At 47.1% G+C, this 17,841-nt stretch overlaps 1 protein-coding gene across 1 annotated transcript in view; it reads left to right on the top strand.

Annotated features, from left to right (window-relative positions):
* Nucleotides 1-17,841, top strand: part of LOC139757884 (uncharacterized) — a 237,614-nt gene that overhangs the window by 45,227 nt on the left and 174,546 nt on the right. Inside the window, 17 exon segments of the mRNA XM_071678806.1 lie at nt 6,318-6,489; nt 9,016-9,151; nt 9,449-9,831; nt 10,001-10,239; nt 10,659-10,821; nt 10,988-11,152; nt 11,405-11,587; nt 11,816-12,021; nt 12,163-12,389; nt 12,992-13,135; nt 13,372-13,629; nt 13,839-13,982; nt 14,338-14,419; nt 14,566-14,753; nt 14,934-15,482; nt 15,604-16,401; nt 16,763-17,164. Of these exon segments, the coding sequence (XP_071534907.1) occupies nt 6,318-6,489; nt 9,016-9,151; nt 9,449-9,831; nt 10,001-10,239; nt 10,659-10,821; nt 10,988-11,152; nt 11,405-11,587; nt 11,816-12,021; nt 12,163-12,389; nt 12,992-13,135; nt 13,372-13,629; nt 13,839-13,982; nt 14,338-14,419; nt 14,566-14,753; nt 14,934-15,482; nt 15,604-16,401; nt 16,763-17,164 (4,439 nt within the window).

Here is a 17,841-nt window from a genome sequence, read left to right as displayed (position 1 = left end):
GGTGATATCCGTAGCCATATATTATACTACAAGGAGTATAAAACCCACATACCTACATATGGTGCCATAATGATCAGTGATGACCATTCCCAAGTCCTCCTAGTCCAGGAAAAAAAGTGTAGAAAATGGGGATTTCCAAAAGGCAAAATTGAAGATGGGGAATCCCCTGAGGACTGCGCTGTACGGGAGGTCTTGGAGGAAACTGGTTACGATATTTCCGGTAAACTGGACGTAAATCATTATTTGGAAAGACAAATAGGTCCTCAACCTGTCCGGCTTTACATCATACCAGGAGTCCCTCTTGACACCAAGTTTACCCCAGACAGCAAATGGGAGATAAAAGATCTGAGGTGGTTCCCCCTTGACGAACTCCCAACTCACAAAAATGACGGGCGTTATCAAGGGCAACACGGTTCCACCAACAAGTTCTTTATGGCCCGACATTTCATTAGGGACATCCAAAACTGGGTGCAAAGGCACATCAGCAGTGAGTTTGAGAAACGTCGCCAACCAACCATGTGAGGACCCATAACCCTCGCCCGAGTGCTGTCCCTCTCCCTGATCTTTACCCCAGCCACGACACGAATGGCCAGTGATGGGATGATTTCAAAAAGGACACCATTTTGCTTTCGTTGTAAATAAAAAACAAAAACACTTATTATTCTTATTATTATATTATTATTATATTATATTATATTATATTATATTATATTATATTATTATTATTATTATAATTATCAGTAGTCTTCTTCTTCTTCTTCTTCTTCTTCTTCTTCTTCTTCTTTGACATGATCAAAAAAGTACAGCTCTTCGAGAAACGAGGTAAAGGAATTCAGCATTTCACTGCTACAGAATGTTTTGCATCCTTGGAGATGCAGAAACATCGCAAAAAGAGAGGAATCCTGGGATTTATATGATTAAATCGATTCTTTGTGCTGACTCAGAGGGCTGAACACTGTAAGCACGTCATGTCGTGTGTGTCACCCTTGTGTTCTCTTCATCGTAACAGTTATGAAATAAGGTGCGACCGGACCGTAGACTGAGCAACCTCACTAATTTCATCGCTAAGAAACAAAAATTTCCCCCCAATGATCTTTATCCTTGATATCAATACAGAAAGAGATCATATACCCTTAGTAATCAAAATGATTCGAAGTTATAACAACTTAAACATAAATACCTTGTGGTTATAAACACAATTGTGTTGTAATCAATTTCGGAGTTACAGTCTGTTAGGAGTTCTTTATGGATGTAAGCTTGGGCCGTCTCCAAGCTGTATCGACACTGTATTAGGAAACATTTCGATACTGAACTTATCCAAGATACATCTGGTTGTATTTTGGGAGCACCTGTAATGCTACACTAGTATCATGATGTGCGTCAAATGTCGCAGTGGTATTATGATATGCGTATAATGCTGCAGTTGCAGTATGATGTGCGTATAATGCTGCAGTTGCAGTATGATGTGTGCATAATGCTGCAGTTGCAGTATGATGTGTGCATAATGCTGCAGTTGCAGTATGATGTGCGCATAATGCTGCGGTTACATCATAGAGGATGTGTAATGCTGTAGTTGTATTATGTAGTGAGTGCTGCAGTTGCAGTATGATGTGTGCATAATGCTGCAGTTGCAGTATGATGTGTGCATAATGCTGCAGTTGCAGTATGATGTGTGCATAATGCTGCAGTTGCAGTATGATGTACGCATAATGCTGCGGTTACATCATAGAGGATGTGTAATGCTGTAGTTGTATTATGTAGTGAATGCTGCAGCTGCAGTATGATGTGTGCATAATGCTGCAGTTGCAGTATGATGTGCGCATAATGCTGCGGTTACATCATAGAGGATGTGTAATGCTGTAGTTGTATTATGTAGTGCATATAGCGCTGCAGTTGTATTATAATGAGCGTACTGCACTGTTATCATGTTGTGCGTATTATGCTGCATTTGTATCATGGAGTGCATATGGCGCTGCAGCTGCATTACGGAGTGCGCATAATGCTTCAGTTAAACCATGGAGAGCGTTTATTCCTGCAGTTTTGTTTTGGATCGCTCATAATGCAGATGTTGTTTCATGGGTCCCGTGTAATGCTGCATGTTGCATTATGGAGTCGTATAATGTTGCAGCTGTATACTTGGTCGGGTATGATGCTGCAGCTGTATCATGGAATGGACATAATGCTGCTGGTGTATCATGGAATGTGTTCAATGCTGCAGTTGTATATTGCGTCGCTTATAATGGTGCATTTGTGTTCCGGGTCGCGTATAATGCTGCAGTTTTATCAAGGAATGCGTATAGTGCTGTAGTTGTATCAAGGAATGCGTATGATATTGTAGTTGAATCGTGGATGACGTTATAATGATGGAATAGTGTTGTAAGTTGTATTGTTGGAAGCGTTTACTCCTGATAGACAGAATTTCTGTATTATACTGAAAGAAGATACAAGAAATTGTTGTGTATAATATGCAGCGATGCGAAAAACAGATGAAAGTTGAGTTGGCTGGACTATAGATGCGTAGCAGTCGACAAGTGGTGGTCATTCTCACAATGATTGCAGTGTATTATAACCCAGCACCTCCCCGGTGTGTCGCAGTGGGTCATCTAGAAGCTTTCCTCCCGCAACCATTTACATTACTCGTAGCACCTTCCATAGTGCATCTCTATTCATAGCACCTTCCATAGGGCACCTCAATTCGTAGCACCTTCCATAGGGCACCTCAATTCGTAGCACCTTCCATAGGGCATCTCTATTCGTAGCACCTTCCATAGTGCATCTATATTCGTAGCACCTTCCATAGTGCATCTCTATTCGTAGCACCTTCCATGGGGCACCTCAATTCGTAGCACCTTCCATAGGGCACCTCAATTCGTAGCACCTTCATCAGGGCATCTCTATTCATAGCGCTTTCCACAGGGTGTCTCCTAGTAGCACCTTCTACAGGGCATCTCTATTTGTAGCACCTTCCACAGGGTATCCCCATTAGAGGCACCTTCTACAGGGTATCTCTAGTCGTAACACCTTCCACTGGGCATCTATGTTCATAGCACCTTCCACAGGCATCTCTATTCGTAGCATCTTTGAACCTTATCAGGCGTTTTTCTCCACATCCATAAATTCTAGATAGCGATGTCTACAGACGTGACCCAGAGAAAGAAAAATTAGATTTATTTTTATAATTATGCCTGTAGGATCTCAGGTCGCTATGGATGAGGCTATGTACTCATATGTCCTAACCCAGAGCCGTAATACGTGATGTGGCTTTGACGTCGAGCAGACCTCCTCCAGTCTTCCACCACAGTCATCTGATAGTAAAGTTTATGGCATCACCCAAGGTACTAGGTCACCTAGATGACAGCCAAGTATACTTAGATGTGTGAGTCAAATGGACATCTGTTTTGCTGAGGTCTTGCAGATCTCTGGCATAAGCTATCTCAACGAGTTAACTGAATTTCTTTCAGCAGTTGTTGACAGTGATAAGTCTTACTGGTTGTGGCAGATCTTGTCTGAGTGGGGACTCGTGTTGGCAAACGTTAGGGGGTCAATTCTTGAGCGGCATGAGTAGGGACGGCTTTTGGCAGACATGGTTGGGTTGGGTGAATGCAGGCAACTGGGTTAACAATTGTGCCTTTGATGGATATGGGAGGTTATGCAACACACACACTTGCCGTATATCATTTTAAAGAATGAAGGTACATATTGACAAGACGATGGGAATGTGTGTGTAAGGCAAGGCTTTCAGGATCCCTGTCCTGATACTTCAAGAACTTCATTTGTTTAGTCTTGATGTCCTGATACCTCGGTCCCACTCCTGCTGGGCTAGTTTGATCTGGAACTTTTACTGCGAGATGGGGACTGACAGCGACACTCTAAGGCTATCAAGAATGTTGACACATGCTAAATCAAAGTAACCTTGGCGATTGTACTCTAACTCACATGAAGCAGGGGTGCGTTCTCTGACAGCAAGCAGAGGTGAATGGAGCCAGATGACTGGAGGTAGGATGCTGGGAGTCATCATCTATATCTGGGAACGCATAGATTAGGTTACCCTATGCATCGTGTGGCACTTTCTATAGCATTCACACAATCAGAACTGGACTGGCAATACTTCTTTCATGCTTTCTACCCTGCATTTCCACCTATGGCTCCCCTTGCCAACTCGAATGTTTATTTTCGTCTCTTTTTTCATTTATTTCTTATTTGTGTCTTATCTCTCCCCCTATTATTATTCTCTCTCTCTCTCTCTCTCTCTCTCTCTCTCTCTCTCTCTCTCTCTCTCTCTCTCTCTCTCTCTCTCTCTCTCTCTCTCTCTCTCTCTCTCTCTCTCTCTCTCTCTCTCTCTCTCTCTCTCTCTCTCTCTCTCTCTCTCTCTCTCTCTCTCTCTCTCTCTCTCTCGCTCTCTCTCTCTCTCTCTCTCTCTCTCTCTCTCTCTCTCTCTCTCTCTCTCTCTCTCTCTCTCTCTCTCTCTCTCTCTCTCTCTCTCTCTCTCTCTCTCTCTCTCTCTGGGTTGCCGGTGACATTCTTCCTGATGATGTGGCCTACAGCTGTAAGCTTCGTGACTCACCCACGGCAAATGTTGGCTACTGAGGCTATTTTCGTGTTGTCACCAGCCAGGCGAGGAGGGGAGGCAGGCAGGCAGGGTCGAGGGGAGGACATCACCTGAAGAAATAGCAGACGCTCCTGCCTGTGGGTGACTCAGTAAGGAGAAAATAATGGAAATTGGAACTGCTTGAGGATAGTGATTAATGTTCGAAGTTACTTCGGTGAAGCGGTGCAGTTTAGGGGGAAGAGAGGCGATGGAGGTCGGGTTGTGCAAGAACGGGGAAGGTTAGGGTGTGGAGGAAGGTGGAGCTCGGGGTGTGGAGTTTGCGGTGTGGAGGAACGATGGGAGGTAGGGTGAGGAGGAACGGTGGAGAATGGGATGAGGAAAGCATGTATAGGATGAGTTGGGGGATGATGATGGAGGCTGTATTGGTACGAAAAAGATGTGGCATTTTGATGCGTAGATGATGGTATGCTGATGCATCAGAGAGAGTACGAGGCTCATATGAGTTATACTTAAAGGCAATCAGGGCGCTTTATACTCGCGTTGGTGGGTCATGGGTCGTCGTTATGGCAGTATGAGAGGAGCGACACGTAAGGTGAGGTAAGCGGGTGTTGATTTTGGCTCCCGTGTGTTGTGGCGGGAGATGAGGTCCTTAGCCACACCCAGACTCCACGAGCCTTTACCACCGCCTCTTAACCTCATACAGGTGATGTCATTGGCGGGAATAATAGGAGCCAGGGCGTTGAGAAGCTCTATATTACCCTGCAGGAGGATCTGTAGCAGGATGGTAAATCTTGCCTGTGTGTATGTGGCTTCTTCACCCTTGGCTAGTGTACATAGCATTCACTAAATGACCATAAATGTTACGACTTAGTTTGTCATCCACGACCCACTGGAGCCTATAAGATTAGTTCAGAGTTCCTCACACAGACTGGTGGTCGCGTAGTCACTTTGTCCTGACTTGTGGCAGATCGTATATGACTTACAGGTGGCATAATATTGAAATACTTGGTTTGTTTAATTTGAAATGAAATATGTAGTTCAGAACATCTTATCGACTGCTGTAAGCAATCTAGAAATATGGCTAGATTTAGCTTCAATTCGTTTGATCTCGAATCTTTTAGACAGAATGTTGGTGAATAGAAGATGTGAAACGAAAATAAGATCCTTAGTTATTTCTTGTACAACTTATCCCAGTAAGGTTCTCTCAGAACACTAGTATGAACCACCTTTTGTCTGGTGTGCGATAGGGACTTCCACACACTACCCGTCTCACTCGGGCTGCATCCAGTGACCATGAGCAGACTTAACATAGCCTCAGCTGACCTCCCTCACTTGAGAGGTTGTTTCATGATCGTGGGTGACACAGTAAACACCACGTGAAGAGTGGCAGAGGGCGCGGAGGAAGCAGATAAGAGTCTACTCTCTGTCATCATACTCTCTCAACCTCCGTTTTTTAAGCGTTTTTCATTTTCTCTTTTAGAATAGCACAAGGAAAATGGAGGAGATACTGCCCAATCTCTTGCCATTTTCCTACGCGTCACATAAATCCTTGTCTCTTAGGATAAGCCGTTTACCTACGTGTCATATAAGTCTTTGTCTCCGTTAGGATAAGCTCTTTTCTCTATGTCATGAAAGGCCTTGTCTCTTAGAAGTCCTTTTTCTATGTCATACAAGCCTTCGTTTCTGTTAGGATAGCCGTTTTAATTTTCACCTTTCCTACACCCGTGGTCTGCCATGTCGCTAACTGCTCCTCTCTTTCCCTCCTCAGCGTGGGCCTACCAGCGGGCGCGTCACCCCCAGTATTCGAACAAATTTTCCGCAATGCTCGCTTTGCCCAGGGCGGCGACGCCATGTTCGAGGGCAAGGTCACAGGCAACCCCAAGCCCACCGTCAGCTGGACGCGCAAGGGCGCACAGATTGTCTACGGCAGCAAATATCAGGTGAGTCACGTCTTGTATACCCACTCCCTCCGTCACGTCCTGTATATCTGCTCCCTCCGTCACGTCCTGTATACCCACTCCCTCCGTCATGTCCTGTATACCTGCTCCCTCCGTCACGTCCTGTATACCCACTCCCTCCGACACGTCCTGTATACCCACTCCCTCCGTCACGTCATGTAGACCCACTCCCTCCGTCACGTCCTGTATACCCACTCCCTCCGTCACGTCCTGTATACCTGCTCCCTCCGTCACGTCCTGTATACCCACTCCCTCCGTCACGTCATGTATACCCACTCCCTCCGTCACGTCCTGTATACCCACTCCCTCCGTCACGTCCTGTATACCCACTCCCTCCGTCACGTACTGTATATCTGCTCCCTCCGTCACGTCATGTATACCCACTCCCTCCGTCACGTCCTGTATACCCACTCCCTCCGTCACGTCATGTAGACCCACTCCCTCCGTCACGTCATGTATACCCACTCCCTCCGTCACGTCCTGTATATCTGCTCCCTCCGTCACGTCCTGTATAACCCAGTCCTCCGTCACGTCCTGTATACCCACTCCCTCCGTCACGTCCTGTATACCCACTCCCTCCGTCACGTCCTGTATACCCACTCCCTCCGTCACGTCCTGTATACCCACTCCCTCCGTCACGTCCTGTATACCCACTCCCTCCGTCACGTCATGTATACCCACTCCCTCCGTCACGTCATGTAGACCCACTCCCTCCGTCACGTCCTGTATACCTGCTCCCTCCGTCACGTCATGTATACCCACTCCCTCCGTCACGTCCTGTAGACCCACTCCCTCCGTCACGTCCTGTATACCCACTCCCTCCGTCACGTCATGTATACCCACTCCCTCCGTCACGTCCTGTATACCCACTCCCTCCGTCACGTCCTGTATATCTGCTCCCTCCGTCACGTCCTGTATACCCACTCCCTCCGTCACGTCCTGTATATCTGCTCCCTCCGTCACGTCATGTAACCCACTCCCTCCGTCACGTCCTGTAGACCCACTCCCTCCGTCACGTCCTGTATACCTGCTCCCTCCGTCACGTCATGTATACCCACTCCCTCCGTCACGTCATGTAGACCCACTCCCTCCGTCACGTCATGTATATCCACTCCCTCCGTCACATCCTGTATATCTGCTCCCTCCGTCACGTCCTGTATACCTGCTCCCTCCGTCACGTCCTGTATACCCACTCCCTCCGTCACGTCCTGTATATCTGCTCTCTCCGTCACGTCCTGTATACCTGCTCCCTCCGTCACGTCCTGTAGACCCACTCCCTCCGTCACGTCCTGTATACCCACTCCCTCCGTCACGTCCTGTAGACCCACTCCCTCCGTCACGTCCTGTATACCTGCTCCCTCCGTCACGTCCTGTATACCCACTTCCTCCGTCACGTCCTGTATACCTGCTCCCTCCGTCACGTCCTGTATACCTGTTCCCTCCGTCACGTCCTGTATACCCATTCCCTCCGTCACGTCCTGTATACCCACTCCCTCCGTCACGTCCTGTATATGTGCTCCCTCCGTCACGTCCTGTATACCTGCTCCCTCCGTCACGTCCTGTATACCCACTCCCTCCGTCTTGTCCTGTGTACCCACTTCCTCCGTCACGTCCTATATACCTGCTCCCTCCGTCACGTCCTGTATACCCACTCCCTCCGTCTTTTCCTGTGTACCCACTTCCTCCGTCACGTCCTGTAGACCCACTCCCTCCGTCACGTCCTGTATACCCACTCCCTCCGTCACGTCATGTATACCCACTCCCTCCGTCACGTCATGTATACCCACTCCCTCCGTCACGTCCTGTATACCTGCTCCCTCCGTCACGTCCTGTAGACCCACTCCCTCCGTCACGTCCTGTATACCTGCTCCCTCCGTCACGTCCTGTATACCCACTCCCTCCGTCACGTCCTGTATATCTGCTCCCTCCGTCACGTCCTGTAGACCCACTCCCTCCGTCACGTCCTGTATACCCACTCCCTCCGTCACGTCCTGTATAACCACTCCCTCCGTCACTAGTCACCAGCAGTGTTAGTCTGGGTGGATGGGGTCACACTCCTCGTCTTTGCTGTGAGCAAGTGTTTGACAGCAAAGATCACCTGAAGGCGCAGAAACTTCTGATATGGCTGACCTGCTGATGCTCTGTGACATCCTCTGTCTATACTCCTCTCCTGTTACCATCAGTCATCACTTAGCCAAAACACGAGTTGATATTTGCTGAAGACATAGCGTTAATGTTACTCTTGGAAGCTCTCGATATTGCCCTATGTGATTGTAAAGAAACTGGTCACATTTTTCTGTGGCAAAAACTGAGATAAGAAACTGAATTTCATCAAACTATCTGTTATGATTAGCTGGCAATGGTAAACATAATTGCTTGAGATATGGGGAGCGAATCTTCAGGACTGTGTTCGTTGGGAACCAGGGAACTGACGGATCCTTGAATACTTATGTTGCTTGAGAGCTGGTGGTTGAATCATGCGTATTAATGAGACTGCTTATTACCCAGGTGACCCACGACGAAACGACAGGCGTAGTGACCTTATTGATCACCGCCATCGGCCCAGGAGACGAGGGCGAGTACACTTGTACCGCCGCTAACCAGTATGGCGAGGCCATCTGTACAGTCTACATCCAGCCCGAAGGTGAGTCTCGGGGCCCACAACCACCTGTATGTGTGTGTGTGTGTGTGTGTGTGTGTGTGTGTGTGTGTGTGTGTGTGTGTGTGTGTGTGTGTGTGTGTCACTTTTAGTAAAGGGTGGTTGGCATAGAATCAGCCAGATGTTAGAAAACATATATCTGCATAATTAGTATTCCACAATTACGTGTATCATGAGGGGGTTTTATCAGTTCTAATCTGAGTCATAACTTGATTTGGTCATCACACTTTGAATCTTAGAATCACTTCTGTATGATATTCATACGTCCTCTTGCATCTTCAGCGGCTTACATGATGCAACAACAGCGTCAACAACAGCAGCAGCAGCAACAGACCATGCAACAGACCAAGACCTTCATGCAGCAACAGCATATGTCGCAGCAATCTTTTTCTCAGCAGCAGCAGCAGCAGCAACATATGATGTCGGTGCAGAACGGTCTTATGGAGTCATTCCGCGTGGACACCTTCGAGTACAGATTGCTTCACGAAGTGGAGTTCCGCAAGTCGCTCACCATGCGGCTGGCAGGGGAGGTTGAGGCAGAGGTTGGCGCCATCCAGGGCCCACCTCAGGCCCCACAGCTCCAGCAGAAGCCTCGCTCTACTAAGGTCTCCGATGGAGGAAATGCCACATTCACAGTCAGCGTTAGCGGCTACCCAAGCCCCAGGGTAAGTCCCCAGCAGACAGTTCTTTCTCCTACTATAAATACATAGATATAAACATTAGAAATAGTGGTCCATCATTTACATTATCCACAATAATTGGTCGACGAAAACAAACAGCTTTCCTTATCACCGATCACAACAACTTTTAACTTGTTCATTTTTTTGTTTCTAGGTCGTCTGGTTCAAGAACGGAGCTCGACTTCAGGCCAGCGACAAGTACCTGATGACCCAGTCTGCCGGACAGGTGACCCTGGTGGTCAAGCAGGTCAACTCTACCGACAATGGCTTCTACACCATGTTGGCCGAGAACAACTCTGGCTGCACTGTGGCGTCTGCCCAACTGGCTGTTGTACCCAGAGGAGAAATCACCAATGGCGTCCCCAAACCTGAAATCATCCGCCCCGAAAGGTTGTAAGTAACTTGTAACTTCATTTATTGTAAGTTACAACTTCATGTATTTGTTAGTTGTAACTTCATTTATTTCAAGTTCCAGATTCATTCATTGTTGTAAGTAACTTGTAGACTCATATATTGTAACTTGTAACTTCAGTCTACTTTTTTCATAGTAACTGGCGTAGTTTTATGCAGTCATAGAAATAATGTATATAAAAAAGTCAGCATTCGTTTAGAATATCGATAGATACCGAAAATCAAATCTATAAACATTCCTTTTTTTTCGATGCTGGGAGTCTGGGTGATGTCCGTGTGGCATGGTAGGAATATTGAAATATTCGGTATCGTGAGTAGGCTCGTACTGCTATTCTGTTCCCCTAGAGGAGCAGTAACAGGCTCCCCAGGAGAGGCTAACACTCCCATTCTCTTCCCCTTAGGGAGCAGCAGCAGGCTCCCCAGGAGATGGCGGAGGCAGATGTGGGCGACGAGGGAGGGAAAACTCTGGAGCCGAAGTTCATCCGCGGACCCTCCGACCGTGAGGTTCAGGAGGGCAGGATGGTGCGCTTCGAGGCCCGTGCTACAGGAAGACCCTACCCAGAGGTAAGGATTCGAACCCTTGCCTCGTCTACTTGATGCGTAGCTCTTCCCATGAGCACAGATCCCGTGTTCACAATGGAATATAAAAGAAGCACATTTTTGACAAAACCTTTTTCAGAATTAGTAATATACCTGAACAGCATCGTTAAAGGAAAACTGTCGTTCACAGGTGACGTGGTACATCAACGGTGTACAGGTTGTAGATGACGCTACCCACAAGGTGCTGGTCAACGAGGCGGGTAACCACTCGCTCATGATCAACAAGGCTTCCCTCAGTGACGCCGGCGTCATCAGCTGCGTCGCCAGGAACAAATCCGGAGAAGCAACATTCCAGGTGTGTTGCAGAGATCGAGTGTTTGTGTTGCTGTTGAGAATCCTGAGCTTAGAGATGACGTGGTCAGAAAACTGGCTTCGGTTGACATGGACCGATGCTTTGTGCCATATGCCACATCTGCCTAATTGATATTTTGTACATTTCATATATTTCCACTCGAAGATATTAATTTCTACTGGTTTTTACTGAGGGAAAACTTTATTTCTAAACATTTTGCGTTGTATTCATATTGTATGACCTGTTGTCCCACAGTGTCAGCTGAACGTGTTAGAGGTTCAGCAGATGGTGTCACCCAAGTTCGTAGAACGTTTCCAGCAGTGCACTGTGTCTGAGGGAGAGACTGTCGTTCTCCAGTGCCGCGCCGTGGGCACCCCCACACCCGTCCTCTCCTGGCAGAAGGACGGCGTCACTGTCGAGAACACAGCCAATGTCATGGTAAGGCAGCGTTGCGTCTCGACATTTGTACGAAAGTCATTTCACTCATGAACTTTGTACACAAAGTCTTTGTTTACTGTGGGATAGTAGAAAATGGTCAGTGTGAGAACAAAGAAAACGCGAGACAGTAAAGTAAAAGGATATATCATATATTTTGAATCCATACGAAACAGTAGGGTTAAAGGATATATCATAGATCAACACTGATGCATGACGACTGTGTTGCAGGTGCAGTACGACCAGAACGGAGCTTCATGTCTGCAGATCCTGAGCGCTGGAGCCGCCGACGCCGGCTGGTACCAGTGCAACGCTCAGAACGCGGCTGGCTCCACCGCCACACGCGCCCGCTTGCACGTGCAGCTGCCCAAGGCTCCACCGCCAGCGATGCCCCACCGTCCACACTTTCCCAAACCCACCAAAGTTATTGAACCCGAGTAAGACATCTATCCAAAACCTCGTCTTATCTATCAGCTCTGACGACAGATGTTGTTGTATCCTGGCATAATAATATGCATAAGTTGTTGATGGTTCGTGTTAATAACAACTGGTAAACTAAGTGATGGATTGTGTTGCAGGCCAGAACCTGAACCCGAGGTCATCATCCTCCGCCCTGTGGAGCGAGCCCACCATGTACCTAAACCCCCTGAGGAGGAGGAGACCGTACCCCCTAAGTTTACACATCCCCTGAGGGATATCGATATCGTGGAGGGCACTCGTGCCCACTTCGAAGCTAAAGTGACCCCAGTTGGCGACGCCACCATGAATATTGAGTGGCTCATCGATGGCAAACCTCTCTCCGCTAGTGAGTATCCTGTACCTTCCGTGCACTAGCTCACCTATGTGTCTGAGCTAAAGCTGGAAAGCGTTCCAGCAAAGCTGGAATGGCCCAGCTATATGCTTAGCCTCGCAGAAGCATTCACCCCCCTACCCTCCACACAAAGATGTATTGTCTACAGCTTTTTTTTCTTCACTTGATTATCTTCTTCACTTTAATTATCCTTTCCTGGGGTTGCAAGGGCGGGGTGATGGTCAAGGGTATGGAGAAGTCTCCATGCGAGTGTGTTTGAAGAAGCAAGTGCATGTGCGAGTGTGAAGGGAGGCACGCACTTGCGTGTTAGTGTGTCTGGGGAACACGTCCGTGCAAAGCATCTGTTCATGGCAGTAACTAGCGAGTGATATAATGGTTTTCATGTTCTCTTGAAGTATCTGATGCACGCCACGTGAGGGGCCCAGACACACAATACACTTTTATGAAGGCGAGGATGTACGTGATATTGTTACAGCTGTCTGATATGAACGTATAGAACTGATAGATTATAATATTTCAATCTCGACCGCAAGGGTTCAGAATTAAGTATATATCTTGATAAGCAAAATTTTTAACTTTGCTTCTCTGCCCGACAGGTTCCCGAGCGACCGTCACATACCGATTTGGCTTCGTAGCTCTTGACCTCTTGAATGTTATTGACTCCGACGCCGGCGTGTACACATGCCGCGCCACCAACGTCAAGGGCCAAGACGAGACTTCCGCCAACCTCAGAATCACCGGTAAGGCCGCCCCTCCACGCCTCACAACGAAGGCATCCTGCTTATCCAAAGCGACTCTGTGTTTTGACTCTTACAATAGTCCATTTGAAGAACTCCCTTTGAGCATTGTTCTGATTACCTGATACATTTTGACTTAGCATGAATCAAACATCAAAATTCAAACCTTTGAGGGCCGGATTTACTGGACCCTACAAAATTCTCTGTATTTCCTCCCTGACACGTATCTTGCTCGACAGAGCGGCCCTTAATCGAGAGGCAGACCCAACACCCTGAGGCTATGGAGAAGATCGGCTATTTGGAGGACCAAGCACGATACCAACGCACCGTCTCTATTGAGGAGTCATCCAACATCAAGCCCTTCTTCGTGAAGCCCCTCTGTAACCTTGGCGAGGTCATAGAGGGGAAGTATGCTCATTTCGAGGCTCAGTTGCAGCCCGTTAGCGACCCTTACATGAAAATCGAGTGGTATAAGGATGGCAAGCCCATCACTGCCAGTGAGTACAAGAGTATAAATACCTTTATTGATCTGATGAGATATAACAGTATTGATAGATTCATTCCTTCATTCCTGATTACTCGAATATCCTGGAAAATTACAGTATTCTAAACGACAAATCACGGTAATCTAATCATTTTAATCTGATATGTCGTCGTTCATCGATCATAACGTATAGTAATGGTGTCCTCTCCTCTTCCTTGACAGGTTCCCGCATCAACGTCATCTTCAACTTCGGCTACGTGGCGCTGAACATCATGCAGCTGCGAGAGGAAGACAGCGGCACGTACACCGTCCGAGCCATCAACAAGGCCGGGGAGTGCTCATGCCAAGCCTCCATCAAGGTCATCAGTAAGTACACATGCCATTCGTCTCTTCCATTTCCAATACCGTGTCGCCGTTCAGTCTGTGGGGAATGAATTTTCCTTTGCGTTGCCTACACATTACATACAGTTCACTGTGTGTTATCTGTCTCCAACAAAATATTGTTTATTCCGTCTTGTTTCCTCCATATATGATATTCTCTCTTCGTCATCCGTTTTATTAATTGCACTTCATGTGGCACAGAACTAGTAAATGTCCTTTCAAGCTACAGAGAAAACAAGAATACTGTACATTGCACAGAATTATTTGTACTTCAATACAGTTTCCATTTTCTTTATACTGCCACTGAAAGAGGAGTGATATGTCCTGACTTATTCAACAGGTCTGTCGACTGTGACTGGAGATCTTGGCATTCCGGAACAGGCCCAGCACATCAAGAGCGTCGAAGAGATGGAAGCCTACAGGTACGTGATGATATACTCGCGTCAACAGTGTGATATTTCAGTCAACATATCCTACTGATAAGTTCGAGTATTTTGACAATGTACTTTTTATGAATGAAAATCTATAAACGAATCTTTTCAACTTGCAATGTGCAATGATTCCTCAGACGACAGTTGCAACTGAAGGCGAGTGCCGAGCTTGCTGAGGCGTCCACAGCCCCTGTTTTCAAAACCGAACTAAAGGATACAACGGCCCGGGAGGGTGGCTATGCCCACTTCGAAGCTCGCCTGGAACCCGTCGGGGACCCCGCTCTCAAAGTAGAGTGGCTCAAGGATGGACGCCCCATGGAAGCCAGTGAGTATCCTTCTTATAGTTACCATATTCCCAAATTGGGCTGATATTAACAAACAATGAATATCAAATGAAAAGTCTGCTTACGCTGTTCTCAAGAGTTGCTTTTGTTTACGTTTGGTGTAACTGGAAAAGAGGTCGTCTGGGATTTATGGAGAATGTTAAAGAAATTTGTTATTTCAGGCTCGCGTATCACGTCCTTCTTCAACTTCGGCTACGTTGCTCTGACCGTCAAGGCTTTGATTGTGAAGGATGCGGGAACCTATACCTGCCGTGCCTACAATGCCAAGGGCGAGGCTCAAGTCTCGTGCCAGCTCGTCGTCCTCTCCAAGACTGACCAGGAGTCAGAAACTCAGTATGAGGACACCGTCCTGAAGATGCAGTATCTGGAAGATGCCGCTAGACGCCAGAGGACAGAAACCGAGGAGACGTCAACGGTGTCCATGCCTCCCAAGTTCCTTGGTCCGCTGAAGGGAACCACTAAGATCGTTGAAGGCCAAAAGGCTCACTTCGAGATCCGTCTGGAGCCTCAGAGTGACCCTACCATGACGGTTGAGTGGTACTTCAACGGACAAGTGATCATGTCCGCATCTCGCATCAAGACTTACCATGACTTTGGTTACGTTTCGCTGGACATTTCTGATGTACGTCAGTCTGATGCTGGCCAGTACGTTGTGGTGGCCCGCAATGCTCTCGGCGAAGCCCAGATGTCCGCTGTTATGAACGTTGAAAGTGAGTATCCTCATTTATTTCTCTTTTTATATAAGTCAGCTTGAAAAAACTTCCTTTAAGTTATATTATTTTGGTTTATCGTATGTAGCTGAGCACTGATGGTTGTTCTGTTCTCTTACAGCCCGATCTGCCATCGACACGACCTCCATGCATGAGGTAAGCCTTGAAAAGACAGCTGCCTTGGAGCGCCGCCACCAGGAGCCTCATTATGAAATTGAGGAGTTGACAAAATCCAAGCCTGAATTTACTCAGCCTCTCCAGGACCCAAAGCCCCTTCCAGAGGGCAAGAATGTTCACCTGGAGGCTCGCCTGGAACCCATGAATGATCCGACCATGAAGGTGGAATGGTTCTTCAACGGCAGGCCCATCACCATTGGCTCTCGCTTCAAGACCTACTTCGACTTTGGCTTCGTCGCTCTGGACATAATTGGAGCATACACGACAGACTCTGGCGAGTACACCTGTCGTGCCGAGAACTACCTTGGCAGTGCCCATACTTCAGCCTGCGTCCGCGTCCAAGGCACTGGTGACATTCAGTCCGATACCTTGCACGACAGTGCCATGGAACAGATTCATTACCTGGAAGACGCCTCTCGCTACCAGCGAGCAGTCCAAGAACAAACTGAGATCAGCCAGGAACCGAACTTCGTCAAGTCACTGAAGAACATCGAGACTGTTGAGGGTACCAACATCCATTTGGAGGCCCGCCTGCAGCCCGTGGGTGACTCAAGCATGAGAGTTGAGTGGTTCTTCAATGATGAGCCACTCAAAGTTGGACATCGTTTCAGACCAGCCTATGATTTTGATTACGTGGCTTTGGACCTATTGAGTGTGTACCCAATAGATTCTGGCATTTACACTTGTAGGGCCACCAACAGTCTCGGACAGGCTGTCACCTCAGCTTCGGTGAAAGTTACTGGTAAGTATAGAGGAGGAGAATTTATCTTGCATGTTTTGCGTTTGTACCTAGAGTCTTTGTCGACCATTTGAGAATGTGTGGATCATATTCGTCTCTATTGTTTAATAGTGTAAATACGATTCAGAACAACTTTTGTTTACGAGTTACGACGGAGGGACGTCTTTTGTTTTAGTTAATGGTATTGTTTGCAGTTTGAATGATAGACCTAGATCCCTCATTGTGCCCTTTTCAAATGCCAGTCCACATTGTTACCAGTTCCTTGTTTTTACGTCTTTGTGCAATCCATGTGGTCAGAACCTTAGAAGCATTTGTGCCCTTATCATGTCTCCAGTTTACCTCATTCTGGCACCTTTCCCTGTAGCCAAGAAGGATCTAGTGTTCGACTCAGAACACCCTGAGAGCCTACAGAAGCTTCAGTACCTGGACGACAGTTCACGCTACCAGAGACGTGAGACAATGGAGGAAGTTTCTGTCAAGATCAAGCCTAAATTTTTGACTAAGTTGAAGGATGTAACCCTACGGGAAGGTATGCACGCGCACTTCGAGGCCAAGATTGAACCCATTACCGATCCTAACCTTCGCATCGAGTGGCTCAAAGACGGACAGCCCATCCAAATGGGTTCGCGATTCCGCCTGATCCATGACTTTGGTTACGTGGCTTTAGACATCTCTGATCTCATCGAGGAGGACTCTGGTGTTTACACTTGCGTGGCCACGAACCTAATGGGCAAAGACGAGATTTCGGCCAACTTGAAATGTCTGAGTGAGTAGATACCTCGGCCTGATCTTGGTTCCGAGTCAAGGAGGCCTGCGCTCGCCTGTTGCTCTCTTCATAACGCACACGCTCTACGTACCTGCTTCTAGTGTAGCTGATATCTTTTTTCTCGGCTTTTTCAGGTCGCGAGGAAATGGCTGCTTTTTTTGCTATTTTTGAATCAATATCACTAATTTTTTTAACAATTAATTTTTTTTCCTTTTTTATGCGATTGTTAATCGCATATACTATACAAACTAGGAGATAAACTCTTCGATATTAACCACAGGTTATGGTATATTTTCTACGCTACAGCATTATTTTTACTTCTACTTAACCTCTATGCTCTTGCAATGTTAAATGCAATATTAATCTTTACAATAGCTATCTCAGCTGTTGCTGCAAGAGATATCTTGGCACTAAATCACATTAACAAGTTAACGGACATAACTTGCATGGGGATAAGGTAACAACCGATGCACCAATCTGTTATATTGAACTTTAGTCTCATTAATATGGAATGGATTGAATCATACAGCCTCACATATCATTCATATAGATATTCATTCATAGTGTCATGTGAAGAACATACTCGTGCACACTACAGGAACACTTCAGAGTTTAAGTGAGTTGATTCTGTAGATGTGGGCTAAGTTACTAACCACTTTACGACACTCGCATTCGCT

This window comes from Panulirus ornatus, chromosome 28 (assembly GCF_036320965.1).
Source record: "Panulirus ornatus isolate Po-2019 chromosome 28, ASM3632096v1, whole genome shotgun sequence".
In the NCBI taxonomy this organism is placed as follows: domain Eukaryota; kingdom Metazoa; phylum Arthropoda; class Malacostraca; order Decapoda; family Palinuridae; genus Panulirus; species Panulirus ornatus.
Note: the sequence above shows the minus strand (reverse complement) of the source record. Positions and strands in the feature narration are given on the sequence as shown.